The 21,033-nt window shown below is 37.4% G+C and overlaps 1 protein-coding gene across 2 annotated transcripts in view; it reads left to right on the top strand.

The window, feature by feature from the left end:
• pank1a (pantothenate kinase 1a) overlaps positions 1-20,788 on the top strand; it is a 33,461-nt gene extending 12,673 nt beyond the window's left edge. For both annotated transcript variants that reach the window (XM_085183438.1, XM_085183439.1), the window contains exons 2-8: positions 5,348-5,494; positions 5,691-5,896; positions 7,873-8,126; positions 9,871-10,047; positions 12,789-12,912; positions 14,625-14,750; positions 14,905-20,788. In XM_085183438.1, coding sequence (XP_085039564.1) covers positions 5,348-5,494; positions 5,691-5,896; positions 7,873-8,126; positions 9,871-10,047; positions 12,789-12,912; positions 14,625-14,750; positions 14,905-14,964 — 1,094 coding nt within the window. In that variant the 3' untranslated portion in view covers positions 14,965-20,788. The remainder of the gene's footprint in view (positions 1-5,347; positions 5,495-5,690; positions 5,897-7,872; positions 8,127-9,870; positions 10,048-12,788; positions 12,913-14,624; positions 14,751-14,904) is intronic.
• Positions 20,789-21,033: the final 245 nt, after the last annotated feature.

The following is a 21,033-nucleotide window of genomic DNA, read 5'->3' as shown; positions in this document are numbered from 1 at the left end:
TTAGCTCCAGAGCAACCCGCATCCCCTGGTTCACCTCCGCGCGATCGCCAGTTTTGCCGGTGTATACCTGGAGTCTCCAGGCGTAGGAGGTTTCCACGTCGCATACAGCCCATATTTTTAGACCGTACCTTGCTGGCTTCGTTGGTATATATTGCTTGAACTTGCACCTTCCTCGGAACGGGACGAGCTGTTCATCAACACAAATGTCTCTCCCTGGGTTGAAGAGCAGCTCCAGGCGATTCGTCCACAAATCCCACACCTTGCGGAAGGCAGCCAGCTTGTCCTGACGGCGTCGGGGTCGGGAAAGCTTATCATCAAAACGAAGCGCCCCGCCGATTTGATGGAAACGCTTGTGGGACATGGTGGCTCGAAAAATATCCCGTCCGCATTTATCATCCCAGAGGCTGAGAGACGATTCGTGTCTTGACCGGTAAACACCGGCCAAGATGAGCAGCCCAACATAAGCACGCAATTCATCACAGTCCATGTCTCGCCAGCCGGCGACTGCGCGTCTCCCGTGCAGATTTGTCATGGCCACCGTGTGCTGCACAATTTCGTCTGTGAAGAGGAGTGCAAAGCTGGATGCCGGGTCCCTGATTCGGGCGGCGGCGTAGTGTGTCGGTCCTGGGGTGACATTTGTAGCTGCAGGAACATAGCGGAGGGTCTCCGTATGTGTGGGGGACCACACGATTTTGCCATTTTTTGCAGTCCATTCCGGAGCTGCTTCCTCCGTCTCCATCTCCCCTTCGCTCTCAGCGTCAGATATTTCTTCATGGGAACTGGACTCCAGCTGCTCTAGTTCCACAGAATTATCCGTTTCCTCTCCATCATCCTCGGAGGAGGATGAGCAGCTATCCTGGCACTCAGAGTCCAGGACCATTTCCAACACTTCATCTGTGCTATAATATCTTGCCATCCTGAAAATGACTACTCCCGCTCTACTGCTCATTCTTATAACCTCTGCTGCATTGCACCTGCATAAACAATTTGAGCCCGCAGACAAAATAAAGTCTAATTTGGTTTTGGCCCCTGCTTTTATGTTTATTTTGTTTATATCGCAGGGTGGCCTTCAAAGAGAGGAAAGACTTTTGAAGTTAGACACAGACACACTTATTTTTCTCTTTCTTTTTTAATTTTTTTAGGCATAAAGACCTTTATTTTACATTTTTTAAACTTACACACCATTGTCTAAGACTGTTAGTGACACAGAATTATCATTTATTTGAGCAGAAAGTCTATGGAATAAATACAGGATTTACTCCATTGCCGTCACTTGCCCAAAAGTGGGAAAATGGCGCCACCCAGTGGACAAATATAAAAATTACAATTTCAAGGCCCTGAGTCCTCATTGACATCCAAAGCAAAAAAAAAAAAAAAAATCATATAATAATAATTTTGGGATGAAAAATAGCGTTTATAATGGTTGTCAATGGGACACAAAACGGCACAAGGAAGTTGGGTGTGGGGATTTTTGCTGCTCAGCCATTTTAGGCTGATTTAATAAATTCACACCGAAATTAAAAAAAAAAATTAAAAAAAAAATCCTTTGGCAAGTTTGGTTATATTCCACTGAACACAGTGGAAATGGCTTGAATTTAAAACCAGAAAGGAGCACAAAAAGGTGCCAGGATGACAGGAGGGTTAAAAAAACAGAAAAAGAAAAAAATACTCTCTTTGTTTGGCAGGATAAAATGATAGTAATGAATCTAAGAATCATTAGTGTCACACTCAACAAGAGGAATGTTTGCGTTAAAAAAAAATCTAGCAGGTGAGATTTCCACAGCAGGCATTGGAAAATCAATGTCTGTCAGTTCTTATTTACAGACATGAGAGAAGGTCACTGGGTAAGAGGGCACAGTGGCAAAAGTGCACTAGACAATGTGGTGGGTGACTGAAGGGCATTAGCCACTGTAGTGGAGTTGGAGCAGGTGTAGCGTTGGGTTATCAACAGATAACCTTAACAGGGCTAAAAGTCATAGAGTTGTTTTTGGTTCCTATTAGTTAGCTCAGTTTTCAATAGGCAAAGGTGTAAAAGTATTGCACGAGTTTACATTGTTCTGTGCAAATCATTTTATAGATATTAAAAATAATGTGAAACCTGAGTAACCTTTGGTTACGACAGTTTGCTGACATTAAAAGCAATATCAGTGTTATATCATTTACAAAGCCTATCCTTTATGTGTTCAAAAGAAAGTAGATTTTAGTAGGTGTAAAAGTGGAGACTGTGACACAGTTTCACCAAAAGTGAGATGTTATATTAAAGAGATTAATACTGAAGTTACTGTTGCGCATTCACTTTTCTGACAAACCGTAAACAGTATCGTATAAGGACACATTCCCCCTACAGGATCTGCTTGGCCAAAACCATTCCACGAAGTCTTGGTGCATAGTTCTTGTGCTGATGTTTACTCTGAGAGGGTGGTTTGGAGACCTGTAGTTATTGAGTCAGCAGAGCACTCGTGACTTTTACACACTAAGATCCTCAGTTCACAGCAACCCTGTTCTGTAAGTCTTTATGGTCTGCCATTTTGTGGCTGAGTTGCTGTGGTTCCTAAACCCTACCACTTTGCAATAATACCACTTACAGTTGATTGTGGAATTTTTACAAGGGAAGACATGCAGCAAACTTAGTTTTTGCAATCTTGGCATCCTGTTACAGTACCACATTCGAATTCAGTGAGCTCTTTAGAACGACACATTCTTTCTCAAACATTTTTAAAGACAGACTACGTTGTTAGGTGCCTAATTTTATACACCTGTGTATAAAACCTGTGGATTTAAAACACCTGAATTCAAAGATTAAGACATTTGGCCCAATACCTTTGTCTGTATAGATGTCAGTTTGACATAATTTACCATAAACATTAGATCGAGGGTCACTTGTGCATATGCTTGTGTTGCTAACACTAATTGCTAGTAAATCATAAAGTATGTGTTTACAAGTGATCATCCTCTGAAGTGGAATCCTGAGCTTAGCTGAAAGTGGACTTTGCCTCAGTAAGCCAGACAGTCAGTCTGTTCCCTTCACTGGTCAGTTGTGAAATAGTCACTCTGATCATCATGCAAGGGCCACAGTAAAGGCACAGAGAGGGCAGTGAACAGTCACGTGCTGACCTTTTTAAGTCCAGATGGTGGTAAATTAGTTTAGTGTTTAACTACTACTCTCATGAAGGTAAAGAGTCAAAGATATCAATGTTCTAAGTCTGATTTACTTGGATTTGAAACAGTTAATTGATGAATTATTTATGAATGTTGTATTTACTATTTATTCTTTGTGTTATTATTGAGAGTTTTTGAAATTGATAGGAAACTGATGACTGCAGGGACACACTCTTTTTACAGTTAAGTGATTAATCATATGCTGAACTTCTATTCAGAGGTAGCTGCTTCAGTAGAGATGCTTACTGATCAACATTTACTCTCATTGAAGGTTTAAAATAAAATGTGTTCTTAGCATCTAACAGTATTCAGTGAACCAAATCCAAGTTTATACGTCTGGAGTCTTGAATTGCTTATTCTATATTTACAGGGAAATATATATTACTCAGAATGGAAATCAAGCTGATGTGTAAAGTAAGGACACATCACAAGTGTCAGTGTTTGGGTCATACATCTCATAATAAACTGATCAGCCGAGTTATAGAAGCATGCTTCATTTGTTTATCATCTGTGTTTCTGTAGGATTTTGTTTACATGTGAAAGACATTATATATTGTCTCAGTGTGCTGTTTACCAGTTATGTACTAAATGGTTTGCTTCAACACATTCTTTTGTTCATTGCTTCCACAGCAACACAGTTTAAGTGAGCATGGTTGTCTTGAACACTAGCACATGGTTTCCATTGTTCCTAACTACACACTAAATGATACAGCCAGTATTAAATGTCATGTGCGAAACCTTCCTTTTCATATTTGTCTTGCCTCTCTACAGCGCAGCAAAACCTTAAAACTAAACTTGAGGTATGCTGAGTGTTTTTCTTCTCATTTAGCTCGGTGTAACCTCATTTTGTTATCAAACCATTCTTACCAAAATTTCAACCAGAACTTTTCTCTTTGCTGAAGTGCCAATGCAGTTAGCTTCTAAAAATAGCAATACATTTTGTATGTCTTGGAAAAAACCCAATAAGAATACAATTTGATGTATTGTTTTTGGAGGCAAATATCCATTGCTTTGTGGTGAATTAAAAACATCCCGCAGTATCACTTATGTCATCCTGGCCATGTAAATGTTTATTTAATTAAAGTGACTGACAGATGAGAAACAAGGGAAAGCTATAAGGAGGAGTGGAACAGAATGAAGCCGGAAGAAGATGGTGTTCACTAAAATAAAAAGCTGAAAGGACAAAAAGGAAAAATGTGTGGTGAAAGGCAAGAAACTCCAAATGAGAGAATGCTGATGGAGATGGAGGAGGGGAGGAAGTGGGAAAGGTCGAGAAAGGAAGATGGATGGTGTGTATGAGACTGTGATAAAGGCTGAGAGGTGGAGAGGAGAAGCTAAGGGAAAGAGAAAATAGGAGGCTGAACAGTGTATGAGATACCGAGTGAACAGGAGATGATGGGGAGTGGTAACTGTTTCTATGGCAATCTTGTTGTGCTGTGGTAGCTTTTTTCTCTAGCCAGTGGTGCTGGAAGATTTTCATTTTTTTGTGTTGAACTCAGTGTTCTACCCCCAAAAATATCAAGTCCAGATTGTTTCCCCTCACTCGAGTGTTGTTGTTTTTTTTTTGCAGCATTCGATGTACAGTGCTCCTACTAAAACCATCCTGGAAGCAAGATTACTGTCTTGGCAATTTGGACATCGTAACTGCCTTTGGGCAGTTATTTTGCAACTCCTATCTAAATGAACGGGGAGACATTAGTAATAAACTCCATTGATAGAATTACTGGAATTTGCTTCATTTCCTTTATTCATTCCTTTATTATGATATCCATAGACTTGGATAATAATGAGCAGATGTGCCTGTCACAATCACAATTGAAAGTGTTATGATTGACAACTGCATGTATCTGTGCAGCAACCCAGATGGCTCATATGTTTCCTGGTTTAGCTTTTAATTGGCTTTTGGCAAAGGGATTGGGGGATAAATGCCTTGCCGTTATTGAGTTCTTCCATAGATTTCTATTAAGGATTATTACTCTGAGTCTCTGGTGCTTATTTCATGCAACTTTGGTCTAGAGCACATCATGGTTCAGGGGTATGTGCTTATCATTTGCAAAGGAAATAGTCTTGTATTTATTTTTATTAACAGAACAACCAGAATTCAATATGTTATGCAAAAATGTCTGCATAATGTCTTGTTTTTCTTTTTAAAGTGACAGTTTCCTTGTTTTTCCATTACCTTCTCCAGCCTTCCCCTGGTTTGGTATGGACATTGGTGGGACTTTGGTCAAGTTGGTGTACTTTGAGCCAGTCGATATAACTGCAGAGGAAGAACAGGAGGAAGTGGAAAACCTCAAGTCAATCCGCCGCTACCTCACCTCAAATGTTGCCTATGGTATGACTATTTACACATGCAGATGGATATAGGTATCTCTCACTGATATATTTTACAGTTTTACAATTTATGAGATGCATTTTGTTATCAGCTTCAAATTCAGCTTTTGGATCACTTGAGTGTTCAAAAGAAATTAAAAGCATAACACAAATCAGGAGACAATGCCATATGGTAAAATGATCCTTTCCTTATTCAGGTAAAACAGGTGTCCGTGACGTTCACCTGGAGCTGAGGAATCTGACCATGTGCGGCAGGACAGGAAACCTGCACTTCATTCGCTTCCCAACACAGGCCATGCCCCGCTTTATTCAGATGGGACGGGATAAGAACTTCTCTAGCTTGCACACAACACTCTGTGCCACTGGAGGCGGGGCTTACAAGTTTGAGAATGAGTTCAGAATGGTGAGTGTGCAGTATATACAGAGATAACATCTCAGTATCAGTGGTACTGATTAAACATTATGACATAATTACAGTGAATAGTTGATTAATCAAATACTTAGTTGATTGAAAATAGATATGTGGTGTAGTGGTTAACACATTTGTCTAACATGTTAAAGTTCCCCAGTGCAAGATTGGGAGGAGACACAAATCCTTCATGTCTGAAAATCTGTGCCAATTCAAATATGCAGATTAATTCACGGTGGTTACCCTTTGCAAATAACGGCAGATTTAGAGTTTGTGCATTGACTCTTTATACAGCCCACGACGTACCCAATGCAAGCAACCAGCGCTATTGCAAGGATTCATACTTTGCGTGGTGCAATAAGTGTTAATTACATTGTGGTCATGTCCTAGTATTTTACAGTATTTGGTTGTTTTTTTTTAACCTCCTAGGACCTGGCGTCCACATATGTGGTCATCACATTTTTGGTTGTCAAGACCAAAATACTAAATTTTGCTCTACAAGGGCCTGATATCCACTTACGAGGACATTATACTGCCAGTGTTCTATCAAAATTTAAAACGAATGTCCTCTTATGTGGATCTCATTTTTCTTAGAAACAAAAATCAGGTTAAAAAGAAAAAATCAGGTAATTCTTTGTTTTTACATTCATCAGGTCCCAATCAGCCCAAATAGCAAAGAGAAATTGAAAATGCATGCCATGAAAGAGTTTGGGTCTTAGGAGGTTAAGGCAATCGTCTTTGCCCCTCAAGTTTTTCTACATCTTTGTCCATTCTGATAGTTTCAGCAGTCTCTCTCCAGGAGTTTGCTGGTAGTCGTGACTACTTTTATTGAGGTTTTGATTTTCTTATATTGAGGTGACTTTTAGTCTCTCACTGATCCATTCAAAAGTTGCAGTGAAAAAGTAGCTGGAAATACACAGGAGTAACCACCTGTACAGAACAAGCAATGTGAATTTATATTTCTAGGGAGGTCAATATCAGTTTGTGGCATATAGGGTTTCAGAAGGGGAATTTATTTTGTCTTTGGCGCCCATTTTTGATATGTTAATTCAAACTCTAGATAAACAATCAAGAAAATGGTTAATAGATGAATAAATGGGACAAAAAGTGCAATAAATTTAGGTCATTTGTTTACAGAATCGTGTTTCAATGTAATTTCATCAGAAATTCTTGCCTTCCCTCACAGTACCTTTTTACCTAAGTTCATTGACCTTGTCTGCACTTCAGCAGGATCAGTGAAATCTCTGACACTGCACAAACTGTGCTAAATGTCATCAATTCAACCCCAATGTGTTTTCAAATATTTTAATGTCTCACGTCTACACTCATGTTTTTTTTCTTTATCTCTAAAAGTCATAGCTTTCGTATAGAGAAACAATACTTGTACAAAGTATGAGACAGACTTGTGAACATTTACTGATTGTCTTAACTGCTGATTTGTCTTAGCAATCACAAAAATTAAGACAAAACATTAATGCTATAGCTCATAATTTTTATTTGCACTCTTCCCTTCCCAGTTCCAAGTGTGCTGTCATATTTTTCCTTACAACAATTATAAGTCTTTGTTTTACCCACCATGACCACCATATACTCATGTTACTTGCTGTAACAATTCCAACTCAGTGTTGTTCCACACTATCAAATAAGTGGTTCTACTTTTTTCATTGTTGTTCTTGGGCTCTACTATTCCCTACAAGCAACCAGTTTTCTTCTTAATTTTTACGCCGTTACCATCATGCCAATTTACAGTAATCCACATTGTATACTTTTATAGGAATGTTGATAGTCTAGTCTGCATTTGGATAAGGAACTTTTTAATTTTTAAAGACCATTTTCAGTGAGTCATTTTAATACTATACAACTGACAAATCAAGGGTTTCAAGGAATGTTTTACTTTAAATCATCAGGAACAATTTAGCAGATAAAGTAGTGCCTTATCAATGTTTTAAACCTCCTACATTTGTGAGCAGATGGCTGACCTGGAGCTGCTTAAGCTGGACGAGCTAGACTGCTTGATTCGTGGTCTGCTGTTTGTCGATCGGGTAAGCTTCAACGGACACCCTGAGTGCTACTACTTCCAGAACCCATCAGACACCCAGAGCTGTGTGAAGAAGCCCTGCACTTTGGACAACCCCTTTCCTATGTTGCTGGTCAACATTGGCTCAGGAGTCTCCATACTGGCTGTGTACTCAGAGAACAACTACAAACGGGTGACTGGTACCAGGTGAGGAGAATGGGAACCTCTTTAATGGTGCACACAGATTATTTATAAGCAGAGTGGAAGAATATAATAATAAGAATATAATTTTTAAAAATTCAGATTAGATAAGTTTAAAGATATTTAAAAAATCTGATCAAGAGGTTAATGATGCAGTGTGTCTACTGTCACAGGCAAGTGATGGTGTGTAGAACAGTCCATGTCAGTAGAAGACAATACCAATAAGTTATTAACAGAAGTATTAATTAAGTACAGAGAAACTATATTGGAGTTCAGCTCCAATAATAATTTAAGAAAAGTAAAAAAAAAAAAAACTAAACTAAACTATAAACTATAGATAAGTGTTTATTTTTATTTTTTATTTTTCACTCAATAATAGAATATACACATTATTCTTCACATTAACAAACTTGTTAAAAAAATAATGTTTCTATAACCCGGCTGTGAAGTAAACTCATTGCTTGAAGCAAAATTTATGGAAGAAAAAGTGCCAGTGATAGAAAATAGGTCCTGTTTCAACCAAGTGATTTCCAACCTAGTAACCAACAGAAGGATTACAGCTGTTTGTTGTTGTGGTGAACTCCTCTTAAGTCCTACATCCGTGTTCTTTGAACATGAAGTTCTGCATGAGAAGTATTTTTCAAGAGTATGTGCAAAAGGTGAAGGTGGCACTTTTATGGCTTTAGTAGATCTGGCAGATATGCCAGACTCAGTTGCTTGAGTTGTCACAGTCACATTCATTATCACCTTGTGTACCTTAGTACTTACATAATAGTAGAACTAGATATGATCATAGAATGAACTGTAAACATTTATAAGAAATTTAAGTTACTTCTACCCATTATGTGTTGTACAAAGAGTTTTTTCCTTTGATGATATTAGGATTTACTCAGCCTCCTGAGTATTCTGTAATACAGTGAAATCATATTTGACCTTATAAACAAATTTTTTCAACTATGGCCAGTCGCTGTTGTCGCAGTATACCTCTGGTCATTCGTTACTTCCTTGTTCTGTAAATGGCAAGTGTGTCTTATTGCAGCTACTCACCGTGACATCAGTGTTTACGTGTGTGTGTACAGCCTCCATCTGAATCTATTGCACTGTTCCAGGAAGAGAAACATGATCAAACAGAACTCACTTGTTGTGGGTGTTTGTAGTGTGGGCAAGTCGAGGCACAAAGGCTTTATATATTAATGTTGTATAAAGTATTTTATTTCAAAACAGCTGTCTCGTGTTGGCTCTTTTTCTCCTCACTTATTCTGGCACCAACTAGGTGTTTATTTTGTAGCATATTTTAATCGAATGTATTTATATTGCCAGTTTAAAAATAACGTTAAAAATAATGTTGTACACATTCTCTAGCAGCAAATATCAGAAATATATGCAAAGAAAAATAAAATGAATAATATGGAGTTTAAATAAAGACATAAAAGTATAAAAACATAGTAAACTAAATCTTGAATACTAAAATGACAAGTCACCCAAAAGCCATAAAAACCATAGATGTGTTAAGATTTTTATTACGAGGTTTATTTTACAGTTGAAGCATAATGTGTGAGACATTTTGTTGGCCTAGGACTTGACATTTGTTCCAAGGTTGGAGCTGAAATGGGCATTTTTTTGTACTGTCAGTGTTAAAGTGTTCACACCGTTTCAATTGCTTCATTAAACTTCAGTAGCATTTTTCTCCCTTCTTTTTCTTTGATCTATAATTTATGTTGTTTACACCCTTTCTTTTTCTTGCTTTCAGTCTGGGAGGTGGTACATTCCTGGGGCTTTGCTGTCTGCTCACTGGCTGTGAGACATTTGAGGAGGCTTTGGAAATGGCTAGCAAAGGTGACTCTACAAATGTGGACAAACTTGTGAAAGATATCTATGGGGGAGACTACGAGCGATTTGGTCTACAGGGCTCTGCTGTAGCATCCAGGTAACGTCACTTTTTTTTCTTTCTATATTTTTAAAGCTTCTTGTTTTTGTTTCTTTAGCGGTACAATGAAATACAGACTGATCCCAGGAGTGTTTGTATACATACTATAAAATAGACAATAAATAGAACAGTGTGATGCAATGAACAGAGCTGTGTTTTGTTTGTATTACTGAACTTTGACCAGGATGCACATCTTGTATTTGTCTGGTTGTCCGATGTCTTCGCTTCTGACATGATAATGAAAACCAGTGAATTCATGTGAAACTGAACATTTTAGTTAAGTGCATTTCATGATTCAGTAGCTTGTAGAACCAGCTTCAGAAGCACTAACTTGAAGTAAGCGTTATCTCAGACTATCTGCTTGACATTAAGAGACCTGTCCCACCAAGTCTGGACTTTGACTGGGCCGTTGCAACAGCTTGATTGTTTTATTTCTCAGGTGTTCTTTTTGCTTGGGATCATTGTCCAGTTGCATGTCCAAATTGGGGCCACGTTTTAAATGTTAGACGGATGGCCTCACATTTGACCTACCTGTTCAGTCTTTTTCTTATTGTAGTGAATTTTAACATGCTAACTGAGGCCTGTAAAATTTGAGATGTAGCTCTTAGTTTTCTAGCATGTCCACTCCTAGGAATATTGTGGCATTGTGTTAAAACTAACTTGAACACTACAGAACAGCAAACTGGCAAACCATCTGCTTTTATATAGGTGCACATATATCACAGCTGCAGATGATTTATAAACAATTAATCTGTTGCATTTGATTAAGAGAGTGAGTCTGCTCTTTATTTCTGTGGAAGCAATAAGAGTGTACTTTAGTTTTCACAATGTTGTGCTGTTTCACATGACTGTATGTGACACTTGTAATTTTTGTAGATGTCACAGGAGATGTTATAGGAGCTTATTTCAGCTGGCTGCACTGCATCTGTGGTGGACTGCATTGTTTACTGTTAAAATACTATTTGGTTATTGTAACTAGGGCTGTGCGATATGACCAAAATCTCATATCCCGATATAAAATATCTATCGTCCGATAACGATATAAATCACAAAAATTTTAAATTTTCTGAAAATTCTGTGAATCTCGGGTAGCTCGACTTGCGTGAAGTGTTTCAAGCTGGGCGTCGTGTACCTGGAGTCGAATGTTTTAACCAATGCATGATACTATACATTTTTAGACATAAGTTGTAACGGCCGCCGTTTTCTTTGTGAGTATTTATTACACAGCGTACAGCAGGGAAAAGCCTGTTCTAACGTTTGAGTCAAAGGTTTATTTTTTTAGCACCTGACAGCTCTTTTTTGCTTCTCATCCGTAAATACTCTGCATACTCTTTCACATGATTCCGTTTATTTTGAAAAGTCTCAACAGGATCTTGAGCTTTATTGTGAAAGGTTTATGTGGAAAATAAATAAGCGGACACAAAGGCTGTGTCCCAATTTAGGGTCTGCACGCTTGAAGTACACGCACTACGCGTACTACCTACGGTGCGTACTATAAGTACGAGAAGTGAGGAAGTGAGAGGCTTGTGAAATGGGACGGTCTAGCCTTCGTCGCGCTGTTCAGGTTGCCTAGCAACCATGATACTAACCGCGAGAAACATGAGATTGTTTGACATAAATGAAGGAGAAAAAAAATGTTTTGTTGGTCATTCATTTTTGTCGTGACATCACTTTTATTAGTTGAGTATCTGAGGCTGAGACCACAGGACTGTAAAACATGTCGGATTATTATGATATAAATATATATATATATATATATATATATATGAGCTTTATTGTGAAAGGTTTATGTGGAAAATAAATAAGCGGACACAAGGGTTTTACCATCGTCGTTGCTAACGACAACGCATAAAAAACAGGCGCTCTTCGTCGGTAGCGTGGTTATATTAAATATAGGAGAAAGAGAGAGCTTTTAGAAATTAATATAGCCACTACAGTGACCATCAAAACGATGAAAAAATATTGCCGTAAACAGTTTATTTTGCGACATCACGAAACATACGATAGCGATGTTTTTATATCGTCATCCGATATATATAGTTCTATCGAACAACCCTAATTTTAACTATAAAAGATTAATAAAATGGGGGGAAAAACACGCTGTAGATCCGGATACAACACTAGAGTAAATCTTAATCTGTGTCTCTGATTAAAAGCTGGAAAACACCTGATTAATCAATAATCTAATTGTGTAAAGTGGATGAAATTGCATTGGAACTTGATGAGTGAGCTAAAAGCTCTGATTTATGTGCTCACATAAATTGCTCATTTAGCACGATGAGATAAGAGGATAAATTATCCAAAATTGTGTGGACATTGTTTAATTGCAAAAAAAAAGCAAAAACATACCAATAAATGAACAGTTAGTAATAAATATTTTACACAGAGACACACATAGGCTCATGTGCTCTGGTTAAACTGAATTTACCATGTATACAGTAAACCTGCAGTTCTGGGTCCAAAGTTGATCCATAAAGCATTGTAAAAAACACATGTAATCACAGTTATCAAGTTCTAATCAGTGTTTTGTTATGGTGTTCTTTTTAGTGATTTAATGAAACAAAACACACACAAATACACACACACCCAGTGAGAGTTGCTTCAAAAGGTTTTTGAAGAATTTACGGGTTCACTTTTTTTTTTGTTTCCGTTTTTTGTTTGTTTGGTTTTTTTAATGTGAAAAGTTAAACTTTGAGGAAAATGTCTTCTACATGTTGTTTTCTTTATGGTCTCTTTTATAGTTTTGGTCACATGATGAGCAAAGAGAAGCGAGACAGCATCAGTAAGGAAGACCTGGCCAGAGCCACTCTGGTCACCATCACTAATAACATAGGATCCATAGCACGCATGTGTGCAGTCAACGAGGTACACACACACATGCTGAATCAGTCAACTATACCCAGCTAATCATAACAGCCATATAAAGGTTATGTAATACAGATACTTGCATGAGTTTATCTACTGTTTCATAAACCTCTAAGATAGTTTCTTTGAGTTCTTAGAAACAGACACCCAGACCAGAATTTAGTCATTGCATCACCCATCGACACTCCTACACCTAAACTACTCTTTACTGGCTACTCAGGATTACCGAAAACATAAAATCAACTAATTGTTCTTTACAAACACATTCAAAAGTTACATCTTATGGCTTGCTATAGCTATTTAACAATAGAAAAGAAAAGTTCTTTGTTGTTGTGTGTGTCCGTGGTGGTGGTGGAGGGTGGAGCTTTCTTTTTTGTTTAGTTTTTTTGTTTTTGCATTTTTAGAAGTCCAAATATATTCCTTAATTTTAAGTTTGGGGTTTCTCTTGGTAAGGTTGCTGGATTTGTTTATATTTTAAACCCTACTTATGTTTTGGGGGTTTTTTGCTGGCAAAAACAAAATCACCAGATTTCACACTTGTGTTGTAATATTTTGTAAATAGGCAGCTGTAAGGTAGAAAACAATTCTGGGATTGGGGCTACTGGTACTATGTGACAACAATTTATTAGTTTTAATAGGCAACTGTAAAATTAATTTAAAAACCAAAACCATAGCAGCTAAAGCTGAAGTAAAGGATCAGTCTGGAGTATTTCTACATGCTGTGAGCTTCTTTACAGTGTTGCCTTGTGGCATGGCGATCAAGCAGCATTGTACAGGGCTATCACTGCATGCAGAGCTGCAGCGAAGAAAAACGTGCATATATAGGGTTATGGAGGGTTTCTTTTAAATGACTTCTGAAAGCCTTAGTAATAAAATTAAGCCCCCCATTTTATCATAAACAAAAATCTTGATAACTGGATTTCAGTCCTGTATTTGACCATTTTATTGGCAAAGAATTGTGCTGTTTAAGCTACATCGACAAACACAAAGTTACCCTAAGTTTTCAGGAAGAATTACACACTCGCACACACCACAGCAGGATGTTTTTCAACATTTTTGTGTCTTTGGTATTCTACCAGATTTCATCAGTGTTTGTTTATTGGTTCTCTAGCACCACCATGTGGTGGTGCTAGAGAACCTTTATTTTATTTATATTTTCTTTATTACTGTATTTGCAGATTATATGCCTTTATATTTATATATATATATATATATATATATATATATATATATATATATATATATATATATATAGTCAGTTTTTAATCAGATTTGCATGACATGGATTAAATGTCAATGTCATAACAAAAATTTACCTTTAAAATATTTTATTTCACCAAATGAAAGATCTGGGATTTAGTATCACTTTGGTGACCGTGTCCAGGAACACAGGGGAGAGAAATAAGAACTCTGCATTATTCCTTGTTAGGCCATATGTGAGGATTTTAGAGTCACACTAATAAAGGATTTTTAAAGCCTATAAAAATATTAGATCTAAAAATTAAGTATATTGGCTGAACACTTGAAAGATAAAGAGAACATAACCTAACATTTTTTATGTGTAGCTATTTATGAGTCATTACTAAGATGACAGGAGCGTTTAGAAATGACCTTTCTTCATTATCAGAACAATTTGTGAATTACTTGTTTAAACTCTTGTTTGTTGGGTCTCAGTTTCTCTAAAATTAATTTTTTCTTCTTTTTCTCATAAGAAAATTGAGCGTGTGGTGTTTGTTGGGAACTTCCTTCGTATCAACACAGTGTCCACCAAGCTGCTAGCTTATGCCATGGACTACTGGTCCAAAGGCCAACTAAGAGCTCTCTTCCTTGAACACGAGGTGAGCAAACGGCTGTCCTTTTATTAAATTAAAGTAATTACTTAATGTGTTTATAATAATAATTATAATCATTATATATACCCTCAGAAACAAAGCACTGGTTGGTTACATGATAAAAGCCTATAAAATATATTTGCTTGTCTTTTTGCTCCAGGGTTACTTTGGAGCTGTGGGAGCACTGATGGAGCTGCTCAAGACAACAGAGGACCCCTGAAGGAAATTTTGTCAGGACAACATCAACTCTTGACAAGACGATGTCACCTGCCCTTGAAGGCCGTGATGTCTTAATGCTGTGACATCATCAACTTTTGAAGCTGCTGAAAGGTCCCATTCGTCGAGGCCACAAAAGGAACACTAAGAGAGAACACAGAAACTGATAAAAGCCATTTTTAATAATTTAACACCTGTAAATAACAATGACCTCTAATATTCATCTCTTAAATTTCCCATCATCCCCCTATCATAGAGGTTTAATATTGTAATCTTTTATTTATGGTTTCCGTTAAATGGGTCTGCTGATTCGTGTAATCAGCCCTATGTCAGGAAGCAGAGACACAAAGTATTTTAGTGTATTTTGTTAATGTGTTTGTGTGAATAGCTACTGTAGCATTACATCCTGGGGACAGTAGTGTGCCGGGAAACAATTTGTGCAACAGTTCTTTAAAATAGGATAGCTTTGCAGAAGAGTTAACTGCTGAATGAGGGATTTGTACCACCAGCAACTCAAGGAAACATCACCTTTGGGCAGCTGTGGTTGCCGGTTTGTTGCACAAAAAGTAGCCCATTGCTCTACTGTTTCTGCAGAGTGCACTGAAGCCAAAACCTGTTGAGATTCATACTTTACCTGCCTCCTTCAGCTCCAACGGGAAGCAAAAAAACAAACAAACAAAAAACGGTTTTTATTTTGCTCTACTGCATATGGCCTTTGCTTTTTGTTTGTCTCTCCTTTGTCTGCCTATATGTAAGCAAAACTAGCACCACCAGGTTGCCATGCATGCATACTCAACCTGCTGAGTTTAGTGTTAGGTGACGGGACCAAGACGTTGTCTTCCAACAGATTGCAGTGCATCATTGATTTCTGTTCTGTTCTGTTCTGATTGGCATCGCCAGAACTACTGTTGAGGACCCAGTCTGACTCGGCTGCTTGTGTTTGTGATGTATGAAATACTTGATCTAATCTTTATATTTATTTCTGTTTTTCTTTAACTTCCCTGTTTTCTGTCAGTGTCAGGAAGATGGAAGCTTCATTCATCCTTTTCTGGCTTTTCTGCCACGCTGATGCCTTGTTTGGGGATTTGTAGTGTGAGTTTAATAAATGTTCAGACTCAGAATCCCAACATAAAAAATAGTTAGCTGATGATGCAAAGGTAAAGTGTCAGTTTGGGGGAGACAGCTAGGAATCATCCCAACATGTTAGACTGTTTACCACTCTGGTGCCGACACTGTTAGTAGCTGTTTTAGGATCGGTCCATTAATTGTATTTTCCCCCAAACCCCAATTACTCGTCTCTAAAAACAAGCACTTACAGAATTTTAAGAGTTGTCCAACATTCCCAATAATTTTAAACAGGTACTTTATGCTTCCTATGAAACAACCATAAAAACCTGGAAAATATTCAAATCCAAATTGTCTAAATTTAAATAATTGGTGAGTATTAGCCACAATTATGTGGTAGACTTTGAACAGAGAATGGGCTTCATATGCTATTGCTGCCAGTTTGCACTGATCTAAGTCTATATTGACACTAGCACTATAAACAAGTCTATTTTTAACACTTAGGGTAATACCCATAGGATCAGAGACTCAGACCCTTTGAACCGAGAGCCAGTCCAGATTTCTGCACTGAGGTAACCGGGGCTGAAGTAACACACTTGTATATTTATCATATACTTGAAAATGGCACGTAGAGCTTTAATATGTAATAATTTAGCATTGCCATTTTTTAAAGGAAACATAGCGTGATCTGCGATTATTTGAGAATGCTGAAATTTAGTTAACATGAGCGCATGTTTGCATGGACACAGGAAAGGTTTGTGTTATTTACTAAGCTTAGAAACAACAGTTGTAGAGAGTCCCACTACTAGTAAATTTTCCATTTGCTATAAGAATTGTCTAGTGTTTTTCGAGAAACAGACCACAAGTGTATTACGCTGTTATGTCCCACCCATCTTCACTTCCTAGCCTGAACCTTTACAGCCTTTCTTTTTATCATAAAAGCAGCTGAGCTATAAAGCTGGGCAAAGCAGGAAATACTGTCCACTGTTTTATATTAGGCATAACTGTCTACCTGCCTTTACTCTCCCGAATAGGAACTATGCTCTTTCCGCAATCTCGAGTTAGTCGTCGCTTAATTCGTTTAATCATTAGACTTTTTATCAACACTCACACCTCCAGCTGTGTTCAGTATTGCGGATTTTCGTGAAAATCTTACCTACAGTACCTGAATAACACAGAAACTTAAAATTACAAGGGTAAAATCCTAAGGATTCTGAACATTTTATTGACAAATATTGTCCCCACTTCACCATCTAACATACACACTGACTACACTTTGACCCTGACCCTTAAGCTGCTTTGCTGATCTGTTTGTTTAACACATAGGAGGGTAGGATCATAGACCACTTTTTGTGAAACGTTTATTTTAATCTGACACCCATAGTGCAATAACATCTATAAAGATTTTCTTGTGAATTGAAAATGCATCATCGTTTCCCATTTGGTGATTGAACCGAATCAAAATAGATAATTGTACTTTTTTTTGTGACAAATGGTTTGGGTTATCTGTCTCATTGTAGTCCAGCCAGTGTGATTCATACTAAAAGTTTGTATTCAATTTCTGCTGAAAGGTTAACAGGCTTTATAAGCTTTGTAATGGCTTGAACAATGTAAATGCCATCACTTATGCAAGTGTTTTGAGTAACAGTGTAGTGAAATAATGGAGGCATAATATTGTGAAGAGAGGTTTTGCAATTGCTTCCTCAAAAATGATCAATGTTTCCTGATGTTTTCTTTTAGCTGTGATGACACTGCAAACTGTGACACAAGCTATGCTTTCTTCTCTGTGTGTTTTTCTTTTTCTGTTTTCCCCCCTTTGCCTTGTACCAACTGATGTTTGGATGTTAATTAGTGACCTCAATCTGTCAGGTGCCACTCTGCTTTAAAATCAGGCTGGAGTTTGATAACTTGTGCCACCACTTCATTTAATCTAAAAAACCAAATCATTTGCCTTTTAACATGTGTTAGCCTGGTTGCACCATGTTTGTGCCCTTCAGTTCCCTGCTACTTCACCTCATTTTTACAAGTTTTAAGTTTTACTCTTGCTTTTTTTTTTCCTTTTCATTTGTACTGTAACAGAAGATTCATTGCAGTTAATACCCATTCAGAGTCTGAATATCAAAGTGTCCACCTGCAGTCCCAAGTGGATCTTGGTACATAAACAACATTAACCTTCAGTGCTAGCTTTGGTTTCCTTTGTTTTTTATTTTATTTTGGTAGAGGTTGTGACTGTCTTTTCTTTTTTTTTTATCCTTATTTTTTGTGGCCAGTAAGGAGTGATAATGTGAGTTGGCATCTTTGTGTGTGTGTGATTTCAAAATGTCTAAAATGCCTGTTTTTTTTTTTTTTGTTTGTTTCGTTCTCTATTGATGTTTCCATTGATTTCAGTTGGCCCAACAGACCAGTGTAATTTCTTCCAGCCGTCATAATCTGTCAATGTGCAGAAATCTGTGGGAAAGCGTTGAGTTTATCTTAGCAAGTTTTACTTTTTGAACACATATCACCACTGTCTGCAGAACATTGTTTTGCAGCACAGGGGAACATCTTTTTATGGAAACCAGTGGTTGTATCTTTTTACTTGGTGTTAGGGGAAGCATTTTGAGATGATACATAATCACTGTAGAACATAAATGATATGTTGTTAATTTTACTGTTCACCCCTATATCCCCATTAACAATTGCAAGCTATTACATAATTTTCATACTCCAGAAATTTGAAGCTGGTGTTATAGACTGTTGTGGGATTATGGGATTATATTGAGTTTAGATACGTTTAGTATTGTTGAAACTAACTGGTGTACTTGCATACTGTTGTAGCTTCACTGTTTCTAATGAGAACACTTGCTGGGTTTTAAATTCTTCAGATAAAATGTTTATGGAACTGCATCATGCTGTAGATAAAATGTGAAACAAGAATTAAGTCCTTTTAAGGAAATGAACTACTAAGTGGTGGGTTTTTCTGTTATCATAAGTGATCAGTGTGGGTGTCTGTCTGCTTTCACAGCAGTCTGAATTTAGAGTTTTCTGTTTGAACATCACTAACACTTTTTTGGTGTTTTATTTCCCATAGGAAGGGACCATCTGTATTCAGACCAGTATGTATTTCTATGTACTGTACAGAGTCTTGGCCTACAGCAGGGGTCCCCAATCCCAATCCACGAGGGCCGGTGTCCCTGCAGGTTTTAGATCTCACCATGGGTTAACACACCTGAATCACATGATTAGTTCATTACGAGGCCTCTGGAGAACTGAAGACATGTTGAGAAGGTAATTTATCCATTTAAATCAGCTGTGATGGATCAAGGAGACATCTAAAACCTGCAGGGACACTGGCCCTCGTGGACTGGGATTGGGGACCCCTGGCTTACAGTGTCCACTGAACTGCAAATCTTATGTCATCATAGTGAAATCTAACCAACAAGCTATGCAGTATCTCGTCTGTTGATATCTTTGTCCCCACGTCTCTTCTTTAATACCTACCAGAGTTGATTTGACTTGATGTTACTCTAAAAGATATGCAACCCTGTTAGTTTTTCCTTCTGAGAAATCCTGTTTGAATCTTGACAGAGAGAGAGTTTCTCCTCCTGAAGTTTCTGTCCTGCTGATTTAGTTAACACTAATCAAGGTGGATGCTCGTAATCAGGATGTTTCAGACCCAATTATGCAGCAGAAGAAGCTCTTTTTCTTTTCCTTTTTTTCCAGATGTGTCTGACAGTTATTTTTGAATGGTGCCAGATGTTCTTCTAATCCAGTCTATCATGTTGGATGGATGTTTGAGGGAAAAAGTATTTTAAATGTCCTGGAGCTCTGTAGTGTTAGTGAAACCTAATATTTAATACAAGCCACTGTGATGACATGTTCCTCTGACCTTTTGCTTGTCTAATATCTTTCACACCATTTTCCTAACATTTCCTCAGAGGTTGTTAATCTGGTCGAACATCCTGGTACGAGAAGACATCCAGCCTTTTAACTGTTTTCTGGAATGCTTGACTGGCGGGGCAGATATTGTGTATTTGATTGTACAGAGATTTTGTAAATATTAATATGATATATTCTACACCAGCAATCTGTCCGTTGATAAAGTTGTTTTAACTGTTCAGAGCCAGGTTTCCCAAGCACGACTCACAATCCCAGTGCAGACAGAAAATGCATCAAGACAAGACAGAGTTATTACCTTTGCCAATAATTCTATTGGGGCTGTAATTTAAAACTGTTGGCTAATTGTGCTGTGATTGATTAGATTAACTAGATACTAAGTTTTGTGACATTAACATGTAATTGTGTTAAATTTGCCAATTGGATATATAATTAATATATATATATATATACATTTTACATTTATTACCACTTGTTTGTATACATTTCCCCATTGAATTCAAATCCATTTTACTTCGTTACCAAGGTTATTTCTTAATCTAAGTTCAACTTAACATTAGATGGTGATGAAAGATGTAGTTGTTGAATCAAAGCTTGTTTGGATGCTCTTTGGTGGCCTCAGTGGGGGGGTTGCCTGTTTTCTGTCTGCTGGATTTCAGTGCTGGTTGTTCACCTTGGCTCGCCTGCATTTGGGAAGTTTTGGGAATCCCAGTGCTGGTTGTCAGCGTCAGTTCTGCTGCTGCTTTTAACTCTGATTTGGGGGAAAAATGGTTTTAAAAAAAAGTCAGTTTAAAAAAATGGCTCCCTGCCTTGTGCAATGTGTATGTACTGAAGTGAAGAGATTTTTTTTTTTTTCTAAAGAGAAATAAAACTAAAACTGGATGAAATTTTTACTGGATATTTCTTTATTGACCTCGAATGAAAGGTACACTGCAATCTATACAGAATAAAGATGAAAAGCATGAAGTAGTTAGAAAAAACGCTAATAAACTATAGCTAGTTTAAATGTGAAAGCTACAATTAGAGTCCGTAACTATTTATTTATTTGTTTTTTTTTTATTAAAAAAAAACTAATTTTTTTTTCAAGCTGACTGGATGACACAGTAAAAGTATTATGGATATTATGATCTGA

The sequence above is a fragment of the Neolamprologus multifasciatus genome, chromosome 13 (assembly GCF_963576455.1).
Source record: "Neolamprologus multifasciatus chromosome 13, fNeoMul1.2, whole genome shotgun sequence".
Taxonomy (NCBI): domain Eukaryota; kingdom Metazoa; phylum Chordata; class Actinopteri; order Cichliformes; family Cichlidae; genus Neolamprologus; species Neolamprologus multifasciatus.
This window is presented reverse-complemented; position numbering and strand designations above follow the sequence as displayed.